The sequence below is a fragment of the Phocoena phocoena genome, chromosome 3 (assembly GCF_963924675.1).
Source record: "Phocoena phocoena chromosome 3, mPhoPho1.1, whole genome shotgun sequence".
Taxonomy (NCBI): domain Eukaryota; kingdom Metazoa; phylum Chordata; class Mammalia; order Artiodactyla; family Phocoenidae; genus Phocoena; species Phocoena phocoena.
In genome coordinates this window covers 155,033,258-155,055,476 of record NC_089221.1, presented here as the reverse complement: position 1 = coordinate 155,055,476, position 22,219 = coordinate 155,033,258, and the positions used below count along the sequence as shown (strand labels likewise).

General features: G+C 40.1%; 1 protein-coding gene across 1 annotated transcript; it reads left to right on the top strand.

The window, feature by feature from the left end:
* Nucleotides 1–2,144: 2,144 nt before the first annotated feature.
* Nucleotides 2,145–21,810, top strand: LOC136120335 (nuclear envelope pore membrane protein POM 121-like). Its single transcript, XM_065873757.1, has 2 exons — nucleotides 2,145–2,537; nucleotides 20,557–21,810. The coding sequence occupies exons 1-2, from the start codon at nucleotides 2,145–2,147 to the stop codon at nucleotides 21,808–21,810; spliced, it is 1,647 nt and encodes a 548-aa protein (XP_065729829.1).
* The last annotated feature ends 409 nt before the right edge of the window (nucleotides 21,811–22,219 follow it).

Genomic DNA, 22,219 nt, shown 5'->3' with positions numbered 1-22,219 from the left:
TGTGGAGTGGCTTCTTTTACTTAGAATAATGCTCTTGAGTTTCATCTAACTTATTGTGTATATCAGTAATTAGTTCCTTTTATAATGAGATAGAATTCACTCAACAAAATCGACTGTTCTAACCATTTTAAAGTGTACTATTCAGTGGGGTTTAGTACCATATAATGTTGTGCAGTCATCACCACTATCTAGTTCCATAACATTTTCATCTCCCCAAAAGGAGATGCTCTACTTATGAAGCAGTCATCTCCTTCCGCCCTCTCCTCATCCCTCGGCAATTACAAATCTGCTTTTAATCTCTGTAAGTTGCTTACTTTAGATATTCATACAGATAAAAACCATGCAATTTGTGACCTTCTGGTCTGGCTTCTTTCACTTAACATATTGTTTTGAGGTTCATCCATGTTGTAGCATGTATCAGTACTTTATTCCTTTTTGTGACTAAGTAATATTTTATTGTATAGATAGATCACATATTGTTTACTTATTCATCCATTGATGGATTTGTGTTCGCCTTTGGCTATTGAAAATAGTGCTGCTCTGAACAAGTGTGCACTTGTATGTGTTTCATTACTTGTTTTCAATTCCCCTGTGTACATACTTAAGAGTGGAATTGCTGGGTCACCTAGTAATTCTAGCTTAATTTGTTGAGGTATGTCAAACTATTTTCCACAGCAGCTGCACTGTTTTACATTCCCACCAGCAATGCATGAGGGCTCTAATTTCTCCAGGTCTTGGCCAACGTATGTTATTTTTTGTTTTGTTGATTATAGTCATCCTAGTGCATAGTGTCTCGTGATTTTGATCTGCATTTCCCAAATGATTAATCACATTGAACATCTTTTCATGTGCTTGTTGGTCATTTGTATATCTTCTTTGGAAAAATGCCTATTCAAATCCCTTGCCCATTTATTAATTGAGTAGTTTGTCTTTTTGTTATTGACTTGTAGGAGTTCTTTATATATTTTGGATACAAGAACCTTATCAGATATATGATTTGCAAATATTTTTCTCATTCTGAGGATTGTCTTTTCACTCTCTTGATAATGTACTTTGAAGCACAAAAGTTTTAACTTGATGAAGTTCAGTTTTCTTTGTTGCTTATGCTTTAGATGTCATTTCTAAGAAACCATAGTTAAATCCAAAGTCACAAAGAATGACCCCTTTTATTCTATGAATTTTAGAGTCTTAGCTCTCACATTTAGATCTTTGATCCACCTTGAGTTAATTTTTATTTATCATGTGAGACAGGAATCCAATTTAATTCTTTCGCATGTTGAATATCTAGTTGTCTTGGTACCATTAATTTAAGAGACTATTTTTCCCCGTTGAATTCTTTTGGGCACCCAGGTTGAAAATCAATTGACTACAGACATATGAGTTTATTTCTGGACTCTCAATTCTATTTCATATATCTCTGTATCTATTATTATGCCAGTACCACACTGTGTTGATTACTGTTGTTTTGTAGTAAGCTTTTTGTTTGTTTGTTTTTAACACCTTTATTGGAGTATAATTGCTCTACAATGGTGTGTTAGTTGCTGCTGTATAACAAAGTGAATCAGCTATACTGTACATATATCCCCATATCCCCTCCCTCTTACATCTCCCTCCCACCCTCCCTATCCCACCCCTCCAGATGGTCACAAAGCACCGAGCTGATCTCCCTGTGCTATGCAGCTGCTTCCCACTAGCTATCTATTTTACGTTTGGTAGTGTATATACGCCCATGCCACTATCTCACTTTGTCACAGCTTACCCTTCCCTCTCCCCATATCAAGTCCATTTTCTAGTAGGCCTGTGTCTTTATTCCCGTCTTGCCCCTAGGTTCTTCATTACCTTTTTTTTTTTTCTTCCTTAGATTCCATATATATATTATGTGTTAGCATACAGTATTTGTTTTTCTCTTTCTGACTTACTTCACGCCGTATGACAGACTCTAGGTCCATCCACCTCACTACAAATAACTCAATTTCGTTTTTTTATGGCTGAGTAATATTCCATTGTATATATGTGCCACATCTTCTTTATCCATTCATCTGTTGATGGACACTTAGGTTGCTTCCATGTCCTGGCTATTGTAAATAGAACTGCAATGAACATCGTGGTACATAACTCTTTGAATTATGGTTTTCTCAGGGTATATGACCGGTAATGGAATTGCTGGGTCGTATGGTAGTTCTATAAAATGGCATCTTTCTGAAGTCCATGATGGTCACTTTATCTACAGACAGACACTAGTAAAAGCTGTGGCGAGGCGGTCGGTGGGCCCGCCGCAGCGGGCGCAGGTGAGGCGCTGGGACTCGGCGGGCTCCGCAGCAGCCGGCGCCGCCGGCAAAACAACATGTCCTCCTCCTCCTCCGCCGCCGCCGCCGCCGCCGCCGCCGCCGCCGCCGCCGCCGCCGCCGGCGGGAGGGGCGGGGCCCGGACGCTGGTTGGGGAAGCCCGAGCGCCGCGGCCTCCGAGCCGGCGGGGGCCGGGCATGCGCGGACGGCGGCGGGCGCGAGGGCCACCGCGAGGACGCTGCAGTCCTTGTAGTAAGTTTTGAAATCAGGAAGTACAAGTCTTCCAACTTTGTTTTTCTTTTTCAAGATTATTTGGCTATTTAAGTATGAATTTAGGATTGGCTCTTCCATTAATTTTTTTTTTTTTTTTTTTTTTTGCGGTACGCGGGTCTTTCACTGTTGTGGTCTCTCCCGTTGCGGAGCACAGGCTCCGGATGCGCAGGCTCAGCGGCCATGGCTCACGGGCCCAGCCGCTCCGCGGCATGTGGGACCTTACCCGCACTGGGGCGCGAACCCGTGTCCCCTGCATCAGCAGGCGGACTCTCAACCACTGCGCCACCAAGGAAGCCCTCTTCCATTACTTTTTTAAAAAGCTGCCATGGGATTTTGGTAGTGATTTCATAGACTATGAGGATTGCTTTGAAGAGTACTGGCATATTAACAATATTAAGTCTTCCATATCATGAACACCAGACATCTTTTTATTTACTTAGGTCTTTAGTTTCTTTAGCATTTTTTTTTCAGTTTTAATTGTACAAAACTTACACCTCCTTAGCTAAAATTTTCCCTATGTATTCTTTTTGATGCTATTGTAAATTGAATTGTTTTCTAAATTTCATTTTTGGGTTCATTATTAGTGTATAGAAATACAGCTGATTTTTGTGTCTTGATCTTGTACCCTGCAGCTGTGCTAAATTCACTTATTCGCATCAATATCTTCTTTGTGTGTTTGTGTCGATTCTCTAGGATTTTGTATAAATAGGACCATGTCACCTTTGAATAGAAATAATTTCAGTTCTTCCTTGTTAACTTGAATGCATTTTATTTGTCTTTTTGACTGAACTGCTCTGGCTAGAACTTCCAGTACTATGTTGGACAGCAGTGGTGACAGTGGCAGTCTTATCATGTTCTTGACCCTAGGGGGGAACTTTCAGTCTTTCATCATCATTTTTAATTGAAATATAGTTGATTTACAACATTAGTTTCAGGCATACAGCATAGTAATTCAGAATTTTTACAGATTTATACTTCATTAAAAGTTATTACAAGATAATGGCTATAATTCCCTTGCTATACAATATATCCTTGTTACTTATCTATTTTACACATTGTAATTTCTCTTAATCTCATACCCCTAACTTCCTCTCCTCCCCCACTTCCCTCTCCTTTTTGGAAACCGTTAGTTTGTTTTCTATACCTGTGAGTCTGTTTCTGTTTTGCATATACATTTGTTTGTTTTATTTTTAGATTCCACATATAAGTGATATCATACAGTGTTTGCCTTTCTCTGACTTATTTCACTAAGCATAATATTCTCTAGCTCCATCCGTGTTGCTGCAAATGGCAGAATTTCATTAATTTTTATGGCTGAGGAATATTCCATTCCATACCACATCTTCTTTATCCATTTGTCTGCTAATGGGCACTAGGGTTGCATCCATGTCAAAATATCAGAGTGTTTTGCCTATGTTCTCTTCTAGAAGTCTTATAGTTTCAGGTCTTATATTTAGGTCTTTAATCCATTTGGAGATTATTTTTGTGTATGGTGTGAGGAAATGTTCTAATTTCATTGTTTTACATGGAGCTGTCCAGTTTTCCCAGCACCCCTTGTCAAAAAGACTGTCTTTTCTCCATTGTATATTCTTGTCTCCTTTGTCATAGATTAATTGACCATAGGTGTGTGGGTTTAGTTATAGGCTCTCTATTCTGTTCCATTGATCTATGTGTCTGTTTTTGTGCCAGTACCATGCTGTTTTGATTACTGTAGCTTTGTAGTCTAGTCTGAAGTCTGGGAGGGTGATACCTCCAATTTTTTCCATTTTTCTCAAGATTGATTTGGCAATTTGGAGTCTTTTGTGGTTCCATATGAATTTTAGGGTTATTTGTTCTAGTTCTGTGAAACATGTCATGGGTATTTTGATAGGGATTGCATTAAATCTGTAAATTGCTTGGAGTAGTATGGTCATTTTAACAATGTTAATTCCTCCAATCCAGGAGCATGAGCTATCTTTCCATTTCTTTGTATCATCTTCAGTTTTCTTCATCAGTGTTTTATAGTTTTCAGAGTATAAGACTTTCGTCTCCTGGTTTAAGTTTAGTCCTATGTATTCTATTCTTTTTGATGCAATTGTAAATGGGATTGTTTTCTTGCTTTCTCTTTCTGATAGTTCATTTAGTGTATAGAAAAGCAACAGATTTCTGTATATTAATCTCCTATCCTGCAACTTTTCTGTTTTTTTTTTTTGTGGTACGCGGGCTTCTCACTGCTGTGGCCTCTCCCGTTGCGGAGCACAGGCTCTGGACACGCAGGCCCAGCAGCCATGGCCCATGGGCCCAGCCGCTCCGTGGCATGTGGGATCCTCCCAGAGCGGGGCACGAACCCACATCCCCTGCATCAGCAGGTGGACTCCCAACCACTGCGCCACCAGGGAAGCCCTCTGAATTTATTTTTTAATTCTGATAGTTTTTTTGGTGGCAGCTTTAGGGTTTTCTATATATACTATTGTGTCATCTGCAAATGGTGACAGTTTTACTTCTTCCCTTCCAATTTGGATGCCTTTTATTTCCTTTTCTTGTCTTATTGCTGCAGCTAGGACTTCCAATATTATGTTGAAAAGAAGTGGCTAGAGTGGGCACCCTTGTCTTGTTCCTGGATTTAGAGGAAAAGCTTTCCTTTGAGTTTTAAATTAGTTGTAGGTTTGTCATAAATTATCTTTATTATTTTGAGATATGTTCCCTCTATACCCACTTTGATGAGTTTTCTTTTTTATCATAAATGGGTGTTGAATTCTGTCAAATGCTTTTTCTGCATCTATTGAGATGATGTGATTTTTATCTTTCCTTTTGTTGATATGTTTTATCACATTTTGATTTGCCAATGTTGAACCATCTTGGTGACCCAGGGATAAATCCAAATTGATCAAGATATTTGATGATTTTTATATGTTGTTAATTTCTGCTGGCTAATATTTTGTTGAGGATTTTTGCATCTATATTCATCAAAGATATAGGCCTGTAATTTTCTCTTTTTTTGTAGTGTCTTTGTCTGGTTTTGGTATTAGAGTAATTGTGGCCTCATAGAATGAGTTGGGAGTGTTGAATCCTCTTCAATGTTTGGAAATACACTGAGTAAGAGAGGTATTAATTCTTCTTTATATGTTTGATAGAATTCTTCTGTGAAGCCATCTGGTCCTGGACTTTTGATTCTGATAGCTGTTGTTTTTTTAATTACAAATTCAATTTCACTGCTAGTGATCAGTCTGTTCAAATTGTCTGTATCTTCTTGATTCAGTCTTGGCAGGTTGTATGTTTCTAGAAACTTGTCCTTTTCTTCTAGGTTGTCCAGTTTGTTGGCATATAGCTGTTCATAGTATTCTCTTATGATTTTTTGTGTCTCTGTGGTATTAGTTGTTGTTTCTTCTCTTTCATTTCTTATTTTATTTGGGTCCTCTCTCTTTTTTTCTTGGTGAGACTGGCTAAGAGTTTATCAATTTTGTTTATCTTCAGAAAACCACCTCTTGATTTCAGTGACCTTTTCTATTGTTTTTTAAATCTTGATTTTATTTATTTCCTCTCTGATCTTGATTATTTCCTTCCTTCTGCTGACTTTGGGCTTTGTTCTTCTTTTTCTAATTCTTTTAGGTGTTAGGTTAGGTTGTTTATTTGAGATTTTTCTTATTTCCTGAGGATGGCCCATATTGCCTATAAACTTCCATTTTAGAACTGTTTTTGTTGCATCCCATAGATTTTGGAGTGTTGTGTTTCTGTTTTCATTTGTATTGAGGTATTTTCTGATTTTCTCTTCAATATTTTTGTTGACCCACATTTTTTTTAGTACCATATGGTTTAGCTTCCATGTGTTTGTTCTCTTTCCATTTTTCTTTTTGTAATTGACTTCCAGTTTCATACAATTGTGGTCAAAAAAATGTTTGATATTTCTGTCTTCTTAAATGTGTTGAGGCTTGTTTTATGTCCTAGCATGTGCTCTATCCTGGAGAAAGTTCCACGTACAGTTGAAAAGTATTTGTATTCTGCTGGTTTTGTATGCAATGTCCTATAGATATCTGTTAAGCCCAACTTGTCTATTGTGTCATTTAAAACCACCGTCGTCTCATTGATTGTCTGTCTGGATGATCTGTCCATTGATGTAAGTGGTGTTTTTGTTTGTTTGTTTGTTTGTTTGTTTTTTTGGCTGTGTTGGGTCTTTGTTGCTGTGCATGGGCTTTCTCTAGTTGTGGCAAGTGGGAGCTACTCTTTGTTGTAGTGCACAGGCTTCTCCTTGTGGTGGCTTCGCTTGTTGCGGAGCATGGACTCTAGGCACCATGGGCTTCAGTAGTTGTGGCACATGGGCTCAGTAGTTGTGGCTCACGGACTTTAGAGCACAGGCTCAGTAGTTGTGGCACACAGGCTTAGTTGCCCCATGGCATGTGGGATCTTCCTGGGCCAGAGATAGAACCCATGTCCCCTGCATTGGCAGGCGGATTCTTAACGACTACACCACCATAAGTGGGGTTTTAAAGTCCCCTACTATTATTATATTATTGCCCATTTTTCCCCTTATGTCTGTTAATATTTGCTTTATATATTTAGGTGTTCCTGTATTGGTTCAACATTGTAATGTCCTCTTTTTATATTGATCCCTTTATCATTACATAATGCCTTTGTTTTTCTTTATAGACTTTGTTTAAAAGCCTATTTTATCTGATAGGAGTATTGCCATCCCATTTTCTTGTCATTTACCTTTGTATGAAATATCTTTTCCCATCCCCCCACTTTCAGTCTGTGTGTGTCTTTAGCCTTTAAGTGAGTCTCTTATGGACAGCATATTGAAGCATCTCGTTTTTTTTTTTAATCCAATCAACCTCCCTAGGTCTTTTGATTGAAGCATTTAGTCCACTGACATTTAAAGTAATTATTGATAAGTATGTACTTATTGCAATTTTATTACTTTTTTCCCAGTTGTTTTTGTAGTTCTTCTCCTTTCATTTCTTCTTTTTTTGTTTCTTCCCTTGTGGTTTGATTACTTTCTTTAATAGTGTGCTTGTGTTTCTTTGTTTTTGGTTTTTGTGTCCCTGTTATAGGTTTTTGATTTCTGGTTACCATGGGGTTCATATATATTGACATATATTTACTTAGTAGCTGTATCTACTTGCCTTAAACTGGTAGTCATTTACTTTCAAACACATTCTAAAATATCTGCATTATTTTACTCCCCTCAAACACATTTTGTGGTTTCAATGTCATGGTTTACATCTTAATGCTTATCCCTTAACTGTTTATTGTAGTTATAGTTGCTTTTACACTTCTTTGTCTTTTATTCAATGTACTGGCTTATTTAAGTTGTTGATCTTCAATCTTTACTGTATATTTGCCTTTATTAGTGTGATTTTCCTTTTCCTGTAGATTCTTACTTCTTCTATATTTAGATTATATTCTTCAGCATTTCTTTAAGGGTAGGTTTAGTATTGATGAACTCTTTTAGTGTTTGCTTGTCTGAGAGGTTCTTTATCTCTCCTTCTATTCTAAACGATAATCTTGCTGGGTAGAGCATCCTAGGTTACAGATTTTTCCCTTTCAGCACTTTCAATATGTCATGCTATTCCCTTCTAGCTGCAAAGTTTCTGCAGAGAAATCAGCTGATTGCCTTATGGGTGTTCCCTTGTATATGACTCTTTTTCTCTTGTTGCCTTTAGAATTCTCTCTTTAACCTTTTCCATTTTAATTACGGCCTGTCTTGTTGTGGATCTCTTTGGGGTCACCTTATTTGGGACCCTCTGTCCTTCCTGTACCTAGATATCTATTTCCTTCATTAGTTTTGGGAAGTTTTTAGCCAAAATTTCTTCAAATCGATTTTTGATCCCCTTCTCTCTCGCTTTTCCTTCTTGAACCCCGATAATACAAATGTTGGAATGCTTAATGTTATTACAGTAATCTCTTACTTTCATTTAAAAAAACTTGTTTTTCTGTCTGCTGTTCTGATTGTGTGATTTCCATTATTCTTTCTTCCAGATCACTTATGCATTCTTCTGTATCACATAATCTGCTATTCATTACTTCTAGTGTGTTTTTATTTTAGCTATTGGATTATTAATTTCTAAATGGGTTTTTAAAAATATATTTTCTAGTTCCTTGTTAAAATGTTTTGTGTTTAGGGCTTCCTTGGTGGTGCAGTGGTTGAGAGTCCGCCTGCCGATGCAGGGGACACGGGTTTGTGCCCCAGTCCGGGAAGGTCCCACATGCCGCAGAGCGGCTGGGCCCCTGAGCCATGGCCGCTGAGCCTGCGCATCCGGAGCCTGTGCTCCGCAACGGGAGAGGCCACAACAGTGAGATGCCACAACAGTGAGAGGCCCGTGTACCACACACACACAAAAAAATGTTTTGTGTTTAGATCAATTCTTTCCCCTAATTCTGTTAACATCTTTATTGCCAATGTTTTGAATTCTTTATCTGGTAAATTGTTTATTTATTTCATCATTTTTTTCAGGGTTTCTCTTGATCTTTTAATTGAGAGTATTTCCTCTGCCTTTTTATTTTCTGAATTGCATGAATCAGTTACCAGTTTCAGTCTTGAAGCGATATTCTTATGTGGGAGCATCCCTATGCAAACTGTGTGTGCCTAATACCTTTAGTGGGAGGGTTGGCTTTGACGTGGATGGCTGTCACATCTTTCCTCAGGGTGTGTGGGCAACTATCACCATGGTAGAGGGTGAGGCTGGAGATGAAGTTGCTAGAGCTGGAGCCCGGTGTGATGTGGGACTTCCTCTCTGCTCGGTGGCCACCAGCACCCTGTCAGGGGTCTGAGCCCAAGTTGCTGGAGCAGAAGCCCTGAGGGTCAGTCTTGAGCTGGCTCTGTTCCCTTTAAGTGTGTGTTTTTTTCCCTCTCCTTGCACTGGAACTTTTGCCCCAGAGGAGGGGAGTGCTAAAGCAAGTTGGGTCTGGGCACAGACAGGTTTGATGCACTGCCTTTGTAGGTCTCTATGGCTCTATTCAGACACAATCTCAGGTGCAAACCCCCTTTGTCTCTCATAGCTAAACACTGCACCCTGCCTCTGCTACCCCTGTTGTGTTGTGAAGCCGTTCTGTTGTGAACATCTCTTTGCCTTGCCTTGGGGGCCAGCCAGCATGCCTGCACTCCTCATGAGCAGAGTCCAGGCTTATTCCACCCTTTTATTTATTGCAGTGGTCTTCCAACCAGTGAAGGGGACTTGTCTCCTCCATCTAGAATGCCAGGAATGGGACACCCAGTCTGTGGCTTGACCTGCTCACTCCCCAGGGCATATGTCTGCTCATGCAATTTCCCTTTTCCTGAGTCCCATCCCAGGGGCACAGGTCCCAATCCAATCGCTATGTTTTCCTTCCAACCCACTTACATGTGTATCTCTTACAGCTTGGTTGTACAGATGTCCTTCTGCCAGTTTTCAGTGAGGACTCTTCCACATGTAGATGTATTTTTGATGTGTTTGGGGCTGGGGCAGTGGAGAGGTGAGCTCTCTGTCCTCTTAACTCTGCCATCTTGATCTCCCTCCAGTCTTTCATCATTAAGTATGATTTTAGCTGAGGTTTTATAGATGCCCTTTATCATATTGAGGAAGTTCCCTTTTATTCCTAGTTTGTTGCATATTTTTGTCATGAAAGTTTCTTAGATTTTGTCTAATGCTTTTCCTTCATCCATTGAAATGATCAAGTATTTTTTCCTTCACTTTATTAATGTGTTGTATTACATTGATTTTTGGATGTTGAATCACCCTTGCATTCCTAGGATAATTCCCAGTTGGTCAAGATGTGTAATTATTTTAAGCTTCTGGATATGGTTTTGTCTTTCAGTGGTTTGTCTTCTTACGGTTTTGTCTTTCAGTGGTTTTATCTTGTTGTGCTATCAGGGTTATGCAGGACTCATAGAATGAGTTAGGAAGCCTTTCCTTGTCTATTTTTTGGAGGAGTTTGAAAATAGTGTTAATTCTTCCTTAAATGTTTGGTAGTTTTCATCATTGAAAACATCTGGTCCTGGGCTTTTTTATTGGGAAGTTTTTGATTACTGACTCAAACTCTTTGCATTTTTAAAAGTCTGTTCAGGTTTTCTATTTCTTCTTGAGTCAATTTAGGTAGTTTTTCTGTTTCTAAGAATGTTTCCAGCTCATCCATGTATCTAAGTTGTTGGCATATAATTGTTCACAGAATTTGTTGGAATCCTTTTTATTTATATGTGTAAGGTCATTTAATGTCTCCACTTTCATTTGTGATTGTAATAATTTGAATCTTCTGCCTTTTTTCTTAGTCATTGTATTTAAAGTTTTGCCAGTTTGTTACATTTTTTAAAAACACCTTTATTGGAGTATAATTGCTTTACAATGTTGTGTTAGTTTCTGCTGTATAACAAAGTGGATCAGCTATATGTATACATATATCCCCATATCCCCTCCCTCTTGCGTCTCCCTCCTACCCTCCCTATCCCACGCCTCTAGGTGGTCACAAAGTACCGAACTAATCTTCCTGTGCTATGCGGCTGCTTTCCACTAGCTATCTGTTTTATATTTGGTAGTGTATGTATGTCCATGCCACTCTCTCACTTCATCCCAGCTTACCGTTCCCCCTCCCTGTGTCCTCAAGTCCATTCTCTACATCTGCATCTTTATTCCTGTCCTGCCCCTAGGTTCTTCAGAACCGTTTTTTTTTTTTAGATTCCATATATATGTGTTAACATATGGTATTTGTTTTTCTCTTTCTGACCTACTGCACTCTGTATGACAGACTCTAGGTGCATCCATCTCACCACAAATAACTCAATTTCATTTCTTTTTATGGCTGAGTAATATTCTGTTGTATATCTGTGCCACATCTTTATTCGTTCATCTGTCGATGGACACTTAGGTTGCTCCAATGTCCTGGCTATTGTAAATAGAGCTGCAATGAACACTGTGGTACGTGACTCTTTTTGAATTATGTTTTTCTCAGGGTATATGCCCAGTAGTGGGATTGCTGGGTCCTGTGGTTGTTCTATTTTTAGTTTTTTAAGGAACCTCCATACTGTTTTCCATAGTGGCTATATCAATTTACATTCCCACCAACTGTGCTAGAGGGTTCTAAAGGAGACACTTTTGATTCAAATATACAAATAGATTAGCAGTAAGATTATAGAAAAAGATATATCATGCAAACAGTAACAAAAAGAAAGCAGGAAAGCCTATACTAATATCAGGTTAAATCGATGTTAAGACAAAAAATGTTTCTAGAGACCGTGAAAATTTATTACAATTAAAGTCACAATCAAGAAATATAACAATTATAAACACATATGAACACAACAGAACCCTGAAATACATGAAGCAAAACTGACCAAACTGAAGGGAGGCAAGCAATTCAACAATAATAGTTGGAACTCCAATACCAATCCCAATAATCAAAAGACAACTAGACAATTTGCTTAGAAAATAAGCAAGAATGTAGAAGATTTGAACAACACTATCTGTCAACTACACCTAACTGACATCTATTAAATATTCCATCCAACAACACCAGAATGCAAATTCTTCTCAAGTATACATGGGATAATCTCCAGGATAAACCATATACCATACAATAAAACAATTCTCATAAATTTAATAAATTAATTAATGTATAGATGTCAACAGCATAAGGAAATTTGAGAAATCCACATATATGTGGAAATTAACACACTTTCAAATGACCAATGAGTAGAATAAATCACAAAGGAAATTGACAATTAAGAAATTGAGCTGAATTAAATAAAAAACACAAGAAACCAAATTTATGAAATGCAGATAAAGTCATATTTAGAGGAAAATGTACCGCTTAAAACACATATATTAGAAATCTCAAATCAATAACCTAACTTTCCACCTTAAGAAACTAGAAAAAGAAGAGGAAACTAAACCAAAGTAAGCAGAAAGAAGGAACTAATAAAGATGGTAGTGGGAGTAAGTTAAATAGGAAACAGAAAAACATAGGGAAAATTAATAAAACCAAAAGTTAGTTCTTTGATAACATTTTTAAAAACGGACAAACCTTTAGCCATGTTAATCAAGAAAAATGAGAGAAGACACAAATTGATAAAAGTCAGAAATGAAAGAGGGACTATCACCACCACCCTTACAGAAATCAAAAGGATTTTAAGGGAGTGGTATAAACAACTTCATGCCAACAGATTAGACTACTAAGATGAAATGGAAAATTCTTAGAATAAAAGACACAAGTTACCAGAACTGAATCCCGAAGAAACAGAAAACCTAAATCTTCTTGTAAGAAATACTTATAATAACTAAAAATCTTCTCAAAGCAGTGAGTGTAGATGTGGTTATTAAAAGTAGCATTAGGGCTTCCCCGGTGGCACAGTGGTTGAGAGTCCGCCTGCCGATGCAGGGGACACGGGGTCGTGCCCTGGTCCGGGAAGATCCCACATGCCGCAGAGCGGCTGGGCCCATGAGCCATGGCCACTGAGCCTGCGCGTCCGGAGCTTGTGCTCCGCGGCGGGAGAAGCCACAACAGTGAGAGGCCCGTGTACCGCAAAAAAAAAAAGAGTAGCATTAGAAGGCCTTGTGGTGATGGTAGAGTTCTGAATCTTGGTTGTGTTGGTTACGTGAATCTACACGTGTGATAAAATCTCATAGAGATACACACACACACACATACACACGTGCACATCACCATTTGGGGAAACTGGTACATGGAATATTCCTGTATGTATATATATATTTTGCTGTGAATGTATAATTATTTGAAAAGAAAAAGTTAAAAAAATTATTGCAGAAAATAAGGGGGGAGGGAACACTTTTCAACTCATTCTATGAGGTCAGGATTATCCTGATACCACTCAGATAAACAAATCACAAGAAAAGAGAACTACAGACCAATATTCTTCATATCACCCAAAACAACAAAATAAAAGCAGGGCTTCCCTCATGGCGCAGTGGTTGTGAGTCCACCTGCCGATGCAGGGGACACGGGTTCGTGCCCCAGTCTGGGAAGATCCCACATGCCGCAGAGTGGCTGGGCCCATGAGCCATGGCCGCTGAGCCTGCGCGTCCGGAGCCTGTGCTCCCCAGCGGGAGAGGCCACAACAGTGAGAGGCCTGTGTACCGCAAACGAAAACAAAAACAGACAAACAAAAAAAGTAAAAGCAAAACAACTCTGGCAAAATATAAAATTATATGCCATGACCAAGTAGGATTTACCCCAGGAATGCAAAGTTGGTTTAATATCTGAAACTCAGTGAACATAATTCACAATAATAATAGAATAAAGGGCAAATGATCATCACAACAGATGCGTAAAAATGTTTCACAAAATCCACCACCCTCTCATAATAAAACCCTTCATAAACTAGGAATAGAAGGGAATTTCCTGAACCTGATAAGGAGTATTTACAAAATACCCACAGGTGACATTATACGTGGTGGTCTTAGTGGTGAAATACTAGACACTTTCGACCTAAAATCAGGAACACGAGAAGGAAGTCTACTCTCATTGCTTCTATTCAACATTGCGCTGCAGGTTTTATGCAGTGAGATTAGAGAAGGAAAAAAAAATCCAGATTGGAAAATAAGTAAAACAGTCTTTATTCACATAGAACAAGTTCCTATATATAGAAAAACCCTAAGAGACACCTGCATGCACACACACACGTGTGTGTGCTTCTACAACTTAAAAAGGAGTTCAAGAATGTTGCAGGATAGATGTATATACCAAAATTAATTGCATTTCTATAAAACAGCAATTAACAGTCTGAAAATGAAAGTAAGAAAAACAATTTCATTCACTTATCCACAAAAAGAATAAAATACATAGGAACACATTTAATGAAAGATGTGCAAGACTTGTACATGGAAGACCACAAAACATTGGTACCAAAAGCCAAGGAAGACCCAAATAAATTGAAAGATATCTTATGTCTATGGATGGAAGACTTAATATTGTTAAGATGGCAGTATTTCCCAAGTTGATTCTACAAATCCATGCAATCCCTATCAAAATCCCAGCTGGTCTTTTTTTTTTTTTTTCAAATTGACAGAGTAATCTTAAAATTCACATAGTAATGCAAGGAACCAAGAATGGCTAAAACAATCCTAAAAAAAAATAAAGTTGAAGAACATATATTTCCCGATTTTTAAACTTACTACAAAGCTATGGTAATTAAGGCAGAGTGATAGTGGCATAAGACACATAGTCCAATGGAACAGAATTGAGATTCCAGAAATAAACCCTTACATTTATGGTTAATTAGTTTTGGACAAATGTGCCAACACAATTCAATGGGGGAAAGGACAGTCTTTTCAATAAATGATGCTAGTACCACGGGATAGCCACACACAAAAGTATGAATTTGGACCATTACTTCACACAATACACAAAAATTAACTCAAAGTAGATCATATTCCTACATGTAAGAGCTAAAACTATAAAGTTCCTAGAAGAAAAATATAGGAATAAATCTTTGAGACCTGTGTGTAAGAAAAACCTCACCCGTCCTCTTGTGTGTTTCTTCTTTACTGTCACACTACTATTACACTCACAACACTTCTGACACCAGGTGTGTGAGGGTTTTGCCCACACCAAGAAATTCTGTGACACCAGCTGAGTGTCCTACAATTTAACTCAGTTCTGACACTGTGTACCTGAAGATAGCATCTCAGATCCCATAGATTATGGGCTCAGTCCCACAAGACTGCCCCCCCATTCAGGTGCCAATCACAAGTAATAGGTCCCAAGTTTCCCCACAACTATCCCACTTGGCTGCAGATCAGAGGTTACCATGACCTCCTCCCTCTTGGATTCACTTATTTGCTAGAACATCTCACAGAAGTCAGGGAAACACAGTTAAACAGTGAGCAATGTGGGAGTTGGGGGTGGTGACCCCTGCACAGTTGAAAATCTGAGTATAACTTTACAATTGGCCCTCTGTATCTATGGTTTCACATACACCAACTGCAGATCTTGTAGTACTGTAGTAGCGTTTACTTTAAAAAATCTTCATATAAGTGGACCCACACAGTTCAAACCTGTGTTTTCCAAAGGTCAACTGTATTTATGTTTACTGGTTATTATACAATAAAGGATATGATAAAGGATACAGATGATCTGCCAGCTGAAGAGATATATCAGGTGAGGTATGGAAGTGTCCCAAACTCAGGAGCTTCTGTCCCTGTGGAGTTGTGGTACATCACCCTCCTGGTCCATGGATGTATTCACCAACCTGGAACCTCTCTGAACCCCATGCTATTGGGATTTTACGGAGGCTGCCTCACATAGGCACGATCAATTATTAAGTCCATTTCTAGCCCCTTTCTCCTCTCTGGAGAACTGGCGGTGGGGCTGGAAATCCCAAACTTCTAATTATGGTTTGGTCTTTCTGGTGACTAGTCCCCATCCAGGAACCATCCACGAGTCCACCCAGTCACCTCATTGGAAAAAAAGATGCTCTTATCAAGAACTCTGTGTCAGGAATAGAGACAAAGACCAAATATATATTTCTTACTATAAATCACAATATCACATCTTGAGTTGGGCAAAGATTTCTTAGATATAACACCAAAAGCACAGGTGATAAAATGATAAATTGGACTTCATCAAAATTAAAAACTTCTGTGTTTCAAAAAGAGACCATCAATAAAGTGAAAAGATAAGCCACAGATTGGTAGAAAATATTTGCAACTTATTTATCTGATCAGGGACTTGTATCCAGAATTCATAGAGAACTGAAACTTGGAAAATGATCCAATTAAAGATGGGCAAAATATTTGAATAGACATTTTGCCAAAGAAGAAATATGAATGGCCAATATTATGAAAAGATGCTTAATATCATTAGTTATTAGGGAAATGGATATTAAAACTACAATAAAATACCACTTCTCTCCCACTGAAATGGCCACAGATGGAGACAGAAGGTAACAACTGCTGGTGAGAAAGCAGCAAAATGGAAACTTTGATGCATTGCTGGTGGGAATTTAAAATGCAGCAACCACTTTGAAAAAACAGTTTGGAAGTTTCTTCAAATGTTAAACATAGATTTACTACATCATCTGACAATCCTCTCCAAAAAAAATGTGTCCCCGCAAAGAGTTGTATGCAAATGTTCACAGCAGCATTGTTTACAATAGCCCCAAAATGGAAACAACTCAGATGTCCATCAGCTGATGAATGGATTAACAAGTGTGATATACACATACAATGTAATATTTTTCAGCCAAAACAAGTAATAAAGACAAAGGACCACATGAAGACACAGGGAGAAGCCAAAGAAAGAGGCCTCAGAAGAAATCAACCCTGTCTGACACCTTGATCTCAGACATCTAGCTTCCAGAATTGTAAGAAAATTAATTTCTGTTGTTTAAGCCACCCGTTCTGAGGTACTTTGTTATGGCAGCTCGAACAGATTTTGGTACCAGGAAGTTGGGTATTGCTCTAACAAATACCTAAGAATGTGGAAGTGGCTTTGGAACTAGGTAATGGGAAGAGTTTTGAGGTGCATGTTAGAAAAGCCTAGATTGTCTTGAAGAGACTAAATATGGTCATTCAAGGTGATTCTTCTGAGAGCTCAGGAAGAGAGAACTGTACAGAAAGCTCCTATCACTATATCTGCTTATATATATATATATATATATATATATATATATATATACATGCTATATATATCTGTTTACATATATTTCATCATGAAGAGAATATTGACACAAATATGAATGTTAAAGGTGCTTCTGGGGAAGTGTCAGATGGATATGAGGAATGTTATTGGAAACTGGAGGAAAAGCAGTCCTTGTTACAAAGTGGCAGAGAACTTGACCAAATTGTGTTCTAGTGTTTTGTAGAAAGTAAAAGTTGTTAGTAATGAACTTGGATATTTAACGGAGTATATTTCTAAGCAAAATGTTGAAGCTGTGACTGGGTTTCTCCTTGCTGCTTATAGTAAAGTGTGAGAGGGAGACAACTGAAAAAGAAATTATTATGCATAAAGGAACCAGAACTTGAAGGCCAAAAATTCTCAGCCTATTCATATTGCAAAAAAAATGAGAAAGTGTGTTCAGGAGAGAACACCAAAAATGTGGCTGGACAGTCTTTACTAAAGAGATTATGGGTGTGTGACATGGATCCAATCACAGCAGAAGCACAGTCAGCTTGGACTGAAGAGGACAGAGGTGGGATGAAATGAAGGAAGGCTGTCAGACTTCTGGGGTTCTACAAGCAGAAAATTAGATGATAGAGATGTCTGGATGCAAACATGCATCATCCTTCGAGTACAGGGAGGAATGACTCTAAGGGTGGGTCAGGGGTCAGCAGAGCTGCTACTACCACCATGGGTCCCGAACGCACAGGCCCAGGCAGCAGGACTGTTTCCTCATTGGTTCCAGAGGGTTTGGGGATAAAATTCTGGGAGAAGAGGGCAGAGCCACCACCCTTGTTGGACAGAAAATTCAGCCAAAGTGGATTTCCTTAAAATCTGATGGAACTTTCCACAGAAGTTTCTTAAAATTAGCCACATATGTTAATGTCACACAAAAAACGTCAGCAAATGTGTGCTGTAGAAATATTGCAGACTGGAGAGTAAAAGTTGTGAGTTCTAGTACTGATGTTGATATAATAAACTAAATCTTTGAATAAATTAAAAATGTAACGGAATTTGCCCTGCTAGGTTTTGGACTTGCTTAGGACTTGTCAGCCTTCTTCTTCCCAATTCTCCCTTTTGGAATGGGAATATCTATCCAGTACCTGTTCCACCATTGTGTTTTGGAAGCCCATAACTTGTTTTGTTTCATAGGTTCACTATTGTAGAGGAATTTTGCCTCAGGATGAATCAAGCTCTAGTCTCACTCATATCTGATTTAGATGCTATTTAGATGAAATTTAAGACTTAGAGTTGTTGCTGGAATGGCTGTTGACTTTTGTGGCTGTTGGAATGGGACATATATTTCGCATGTGAGGACTTGAAATTTGGAGGCTGAGAGGGTGGAGTGTTATAGGTTAAATTGTATCCTTGCAAAATACATATGTTGAAGTCCTAAGCCCTAGTACCTCAGAATGTGACTGTATTTGGATACAGAGTTTTTAAAGAGGCAATTAAGGTTGAATGAGGTTATTGGGAGTGGGCCCAAACCCAATTCGACTTGTGTCCTCAAAAGAAGAGATCAGAACATGCACACACAGAGAAAAGAAAGACCATATGAAGACACAGGGAGAAAAGACACAGGCCATCTACAAACCAAGGAGAGAGGCTTCAGGAGAAATCAACTCTGCTGACAACTTGATCTCAGAATTGTGAGAAAATATATTTCTGTTGTTTAACAACAACAACAAAATAGAACTACTAATACAAGCTGCTATACAGATGAACCTTAAAAACATGCTAAGTGAAACGAGGCACAAGAGACCATATATCGTAAGAGTCTGTTTATATGAAAGGTGTCCAGAAGAGGCAAATTTATAGAGACAAAAAGTACATTAGTGGTTGCCCAGGCCTGTGAGTAAGAATGGGAAGTGACTGCAAATAGGCATGAGTTTTCTTTTTGGGTTAATAGAAATGTTATAAAATTAGATACTGGTGAAAGTTACACACTTTACAAAGTTACTAAAGATTCTTGAAGTGTAATATTAATACAGGTGAATTTTATAGTACGTAAATTATATCTCAATAAAGTTGTTTTAAAAATTAATGGTTGAAAAAATTCCTTAAGATGATACTCGTTGGATAACAAATTTTAATGTGTCTATAATTAGGATTTATTCTTTAACTGAGAACCTTCAAATACCTGGAACAACTCCATTCATATTGTGGTGGAATATCCACCCATCATGAATTTTTCTTTTATTTCATTTAAAAAAGGGCTTTGAAGCACAGCAGGCAGATAAAACACTGGGAGGTTAAGTCAGTCTTGTTAAAATTTTTTGCATAAAAATGAAAGTCAAACTCCTGAATTTTAGAACCCACTAGAATATTTAAGTATAGCCCTTTAGATGTTGGTTACACAAAATCATACTTCCCTCCTCTGCCTGCTGAGAGCAGCAATGACCGGAATAACTCCTTTGAAAAATGACCTGGCCTGGTAAAAGGTCACGGGTCATTCACTAAGCGATAACAACTCAAAATAAGGCAAAAAGATTTCAAAACAAACAAATAAAACAAAACCAAAGAAGTGGGGGTAATTACTAAAACATCAAAGATTTTTATATAGTCTGAATATTCTAATGTATTCACCATTCAACTAAAAATATTAACTTCAGTCAGAATATTTATAGGGAGCCAAATTCTGAGTTCAAATTTAAATTGCCAGGTCCCTTCTCCCATCCCATAGACACAAACTTACTGAAAAGGAATGACACAAAGGCCTACAGGATCTGCTAAGAGGCAGAAAACAGAGATTAGGATGAAGGTAAAGCACGACCTTCAAAACAGGAATTCAAGTTTTAGGTCCCAGATAACATAGCTCCTGGACATAGAGCTGCCTAAAAAGATACCAGTTCTCTACCTGTAAGTTCTGACTTCTGGTCATTATAAACTGTCTTGGAAACCTTACTTCCCAGGGAAGGGGATGAGGAGCCAAGAAGGGGCACCTGGAAAGTAAGATTCTCTGGGAAGGAGAGGAAGATGGGGGACAGCACATCCACTCTGGCTTCCCGCATCCCGTGGGTTCCCTCCTGTGGTCCTCCTGCCCCCTAGACGCCTGGGTGGCTATGCTATCCCGCAGGATCTCGGTAGCACAGGTTCTGAATGGCTTTCACCTGGGGCATCCGGTGCTGACCCCAGAGCTCCAGCATGCAGTGAGCGCTGCTGAGCCCGGAGCTGTTCGGGTTGGGGGAACACCGCCCGTCACCTTCCCGCGAAGAAGCTGGGGACTGGCCGCGGGAAGGGCGGCTGCACCCCAGGCAGCCGGTCCTCCACGTGCCAACACCCGAGCCCCGCAGCAGCGGTCCGGAAGCAGGCGAGGCCTCTCGCAGGTCTCGCGCCCCCTTTATTCACTCACTCGTTCCAACAACGCGTCACAGGCGGCACGCCCAACAGTCAGTAGCTAATGGAAACATCTCTGAGCCACTGACTCCATTTGAAGGACCCGACCGTTCAGTATTGTGCCTCATGGGCGGTTGGTTACCTCAGCCGGCCTTGCCGACGCCAGCAGTCACCTGCTCTGCGAGGCGGGGACCAGCCAGAGAGACCCGAGCTCCTCGGGCCTGGGCAATCCGCCCGCCGTTTTCCCCTCCCTTTCCGGTTTCACTCGGCGGTCCCAACCCTGGACCTGGCTCGCAGGCTGTCATACGAGGATCCTGTGGCTTCACCCTGTCGTCGTTGGCACCGTCGGCTGTTTATCATAGCCCATCGGTGGCAATATCCAATCCAGCAAGCCTGGTGTTTATTTCTGGGGGTCTTTTCCTCGGTGCCCCGGAGTGGCCATCAGAAGCCACTGCTGTCTGCTTACAGCTCCAAGATGTTCTGTACCTCAGTGATCCCGAAGATGGCACCTGCTAAGGGCAAACTGACACTCCTTTTGGCTCTGAAGCAGATAATCATCTGTATGTGGTCTTCACTGTCTGTTCACCTCCCAAACTTTTGTGGAAAGGAGATCCTGGTGAGGGCCCTCGAAGAAAGCAGTCAACTGAGAGCCAAGGAAGAGAAGGACCTGACAGCCCTGGCTGAGAGCAGGAAAGGGCTAATGAAGCAAAAGAAAGGACACTCAGCTCCCGAGAGTCAGGACGAACAGAGAAGTGGCTCGAACCCCGGTGGGAATGCGCAGTCTGTGTTTAGAGGGCCGATGGCCAATGGGGTCCTCTCTTCCTTTGTGCCCGGGCCTGGGCCTCTGAAGAGAGACTTCTGTTCCAAGAGCTCTGAAGATATCCTGATTAGGAAATCCCAGACCTACTTTTTGAGCTCATGCAGCAAACGAAGTGCCATCTCCAGTTCATACAGCTCCACTAGAGGTTTCCCACAGCTGCAGAAGAGTGGTCCAAGTGCAGCGGGGCTCCTGGGCCCAGCCTCATTGCATCCTCGTGTGCTCTCAAAGAAAGCCAGTGAGGAAGGCTGTCAGTCTAGCCCTTCAGCCTCAGTGGAACCACAGAAGAAGACCAAGCGTGAAAAGGTTGTGGATGGCCCCTTAGAGGAGAAACAAAACTTATATTGCTCACAGCCATCTGATAGCTCCAGACCCCGGAAACAGAAACGCAAGATTCCTCTGCTGATGCCCTCGAGACGAAATGGCCCACTGATTTTGCCCCCACCACCCCAGCTAGGTTATCGAGTCACTGCTGAAGACCTTGACATGGAGAAGAGAGCTGCGATCCAGTGGATCAACAAGGTCTTGGAAGGGTAAGACAGAGGCTATCTCAGACTGCAGAGCCCCTCAGCCTTCCTGTTTCCACTCTGCCGCCCCCAGAACTAATTCACAACTGAGGAGCTTCTGGAAGATGTAGAGCTCCCCAGGCCCAGTGGTCTTCCCGTAGCTGGCTGGAGCAGCCACTTCTATGGGCACTTTGTCCTGGTTTTCCCTGTTTGTCTTGCTCCACCTGGCTTAAAAAAATTTTGTTCCTTTTCCCTGGCCCACCAGGGTCTGTTCCCCAGTACTTTGCTGCTTGGCCCCTCAGTGGTTCCCCAGTGGTCAGGATCCTTGCAACAGAAGAGGGACACTTTGGACCAGTGTTCCTCCAGGTGGGAGCAAGCAGGACACCCACTGCTGCTATAGTTGCCTCTTCCCACCTTCTCCATTTTCTTAATTGGGCCCT

Coding starts and splice junctions, on each gene's coding strand:
- LOC136120335 (XM_065873757.1), top strand. CDS start 2,145: ATGACCGGTAATGGAATTGCTGGGTCGTATGGTAGTTCTATAAAATGG. Junction 2,538..20,556: donor AGGACGCTGCAGTCCTTGTA/GTAAGTTTTGAA, acceptor CTCCATTTGAAG/GACCCGACCGTTCAGTATTG.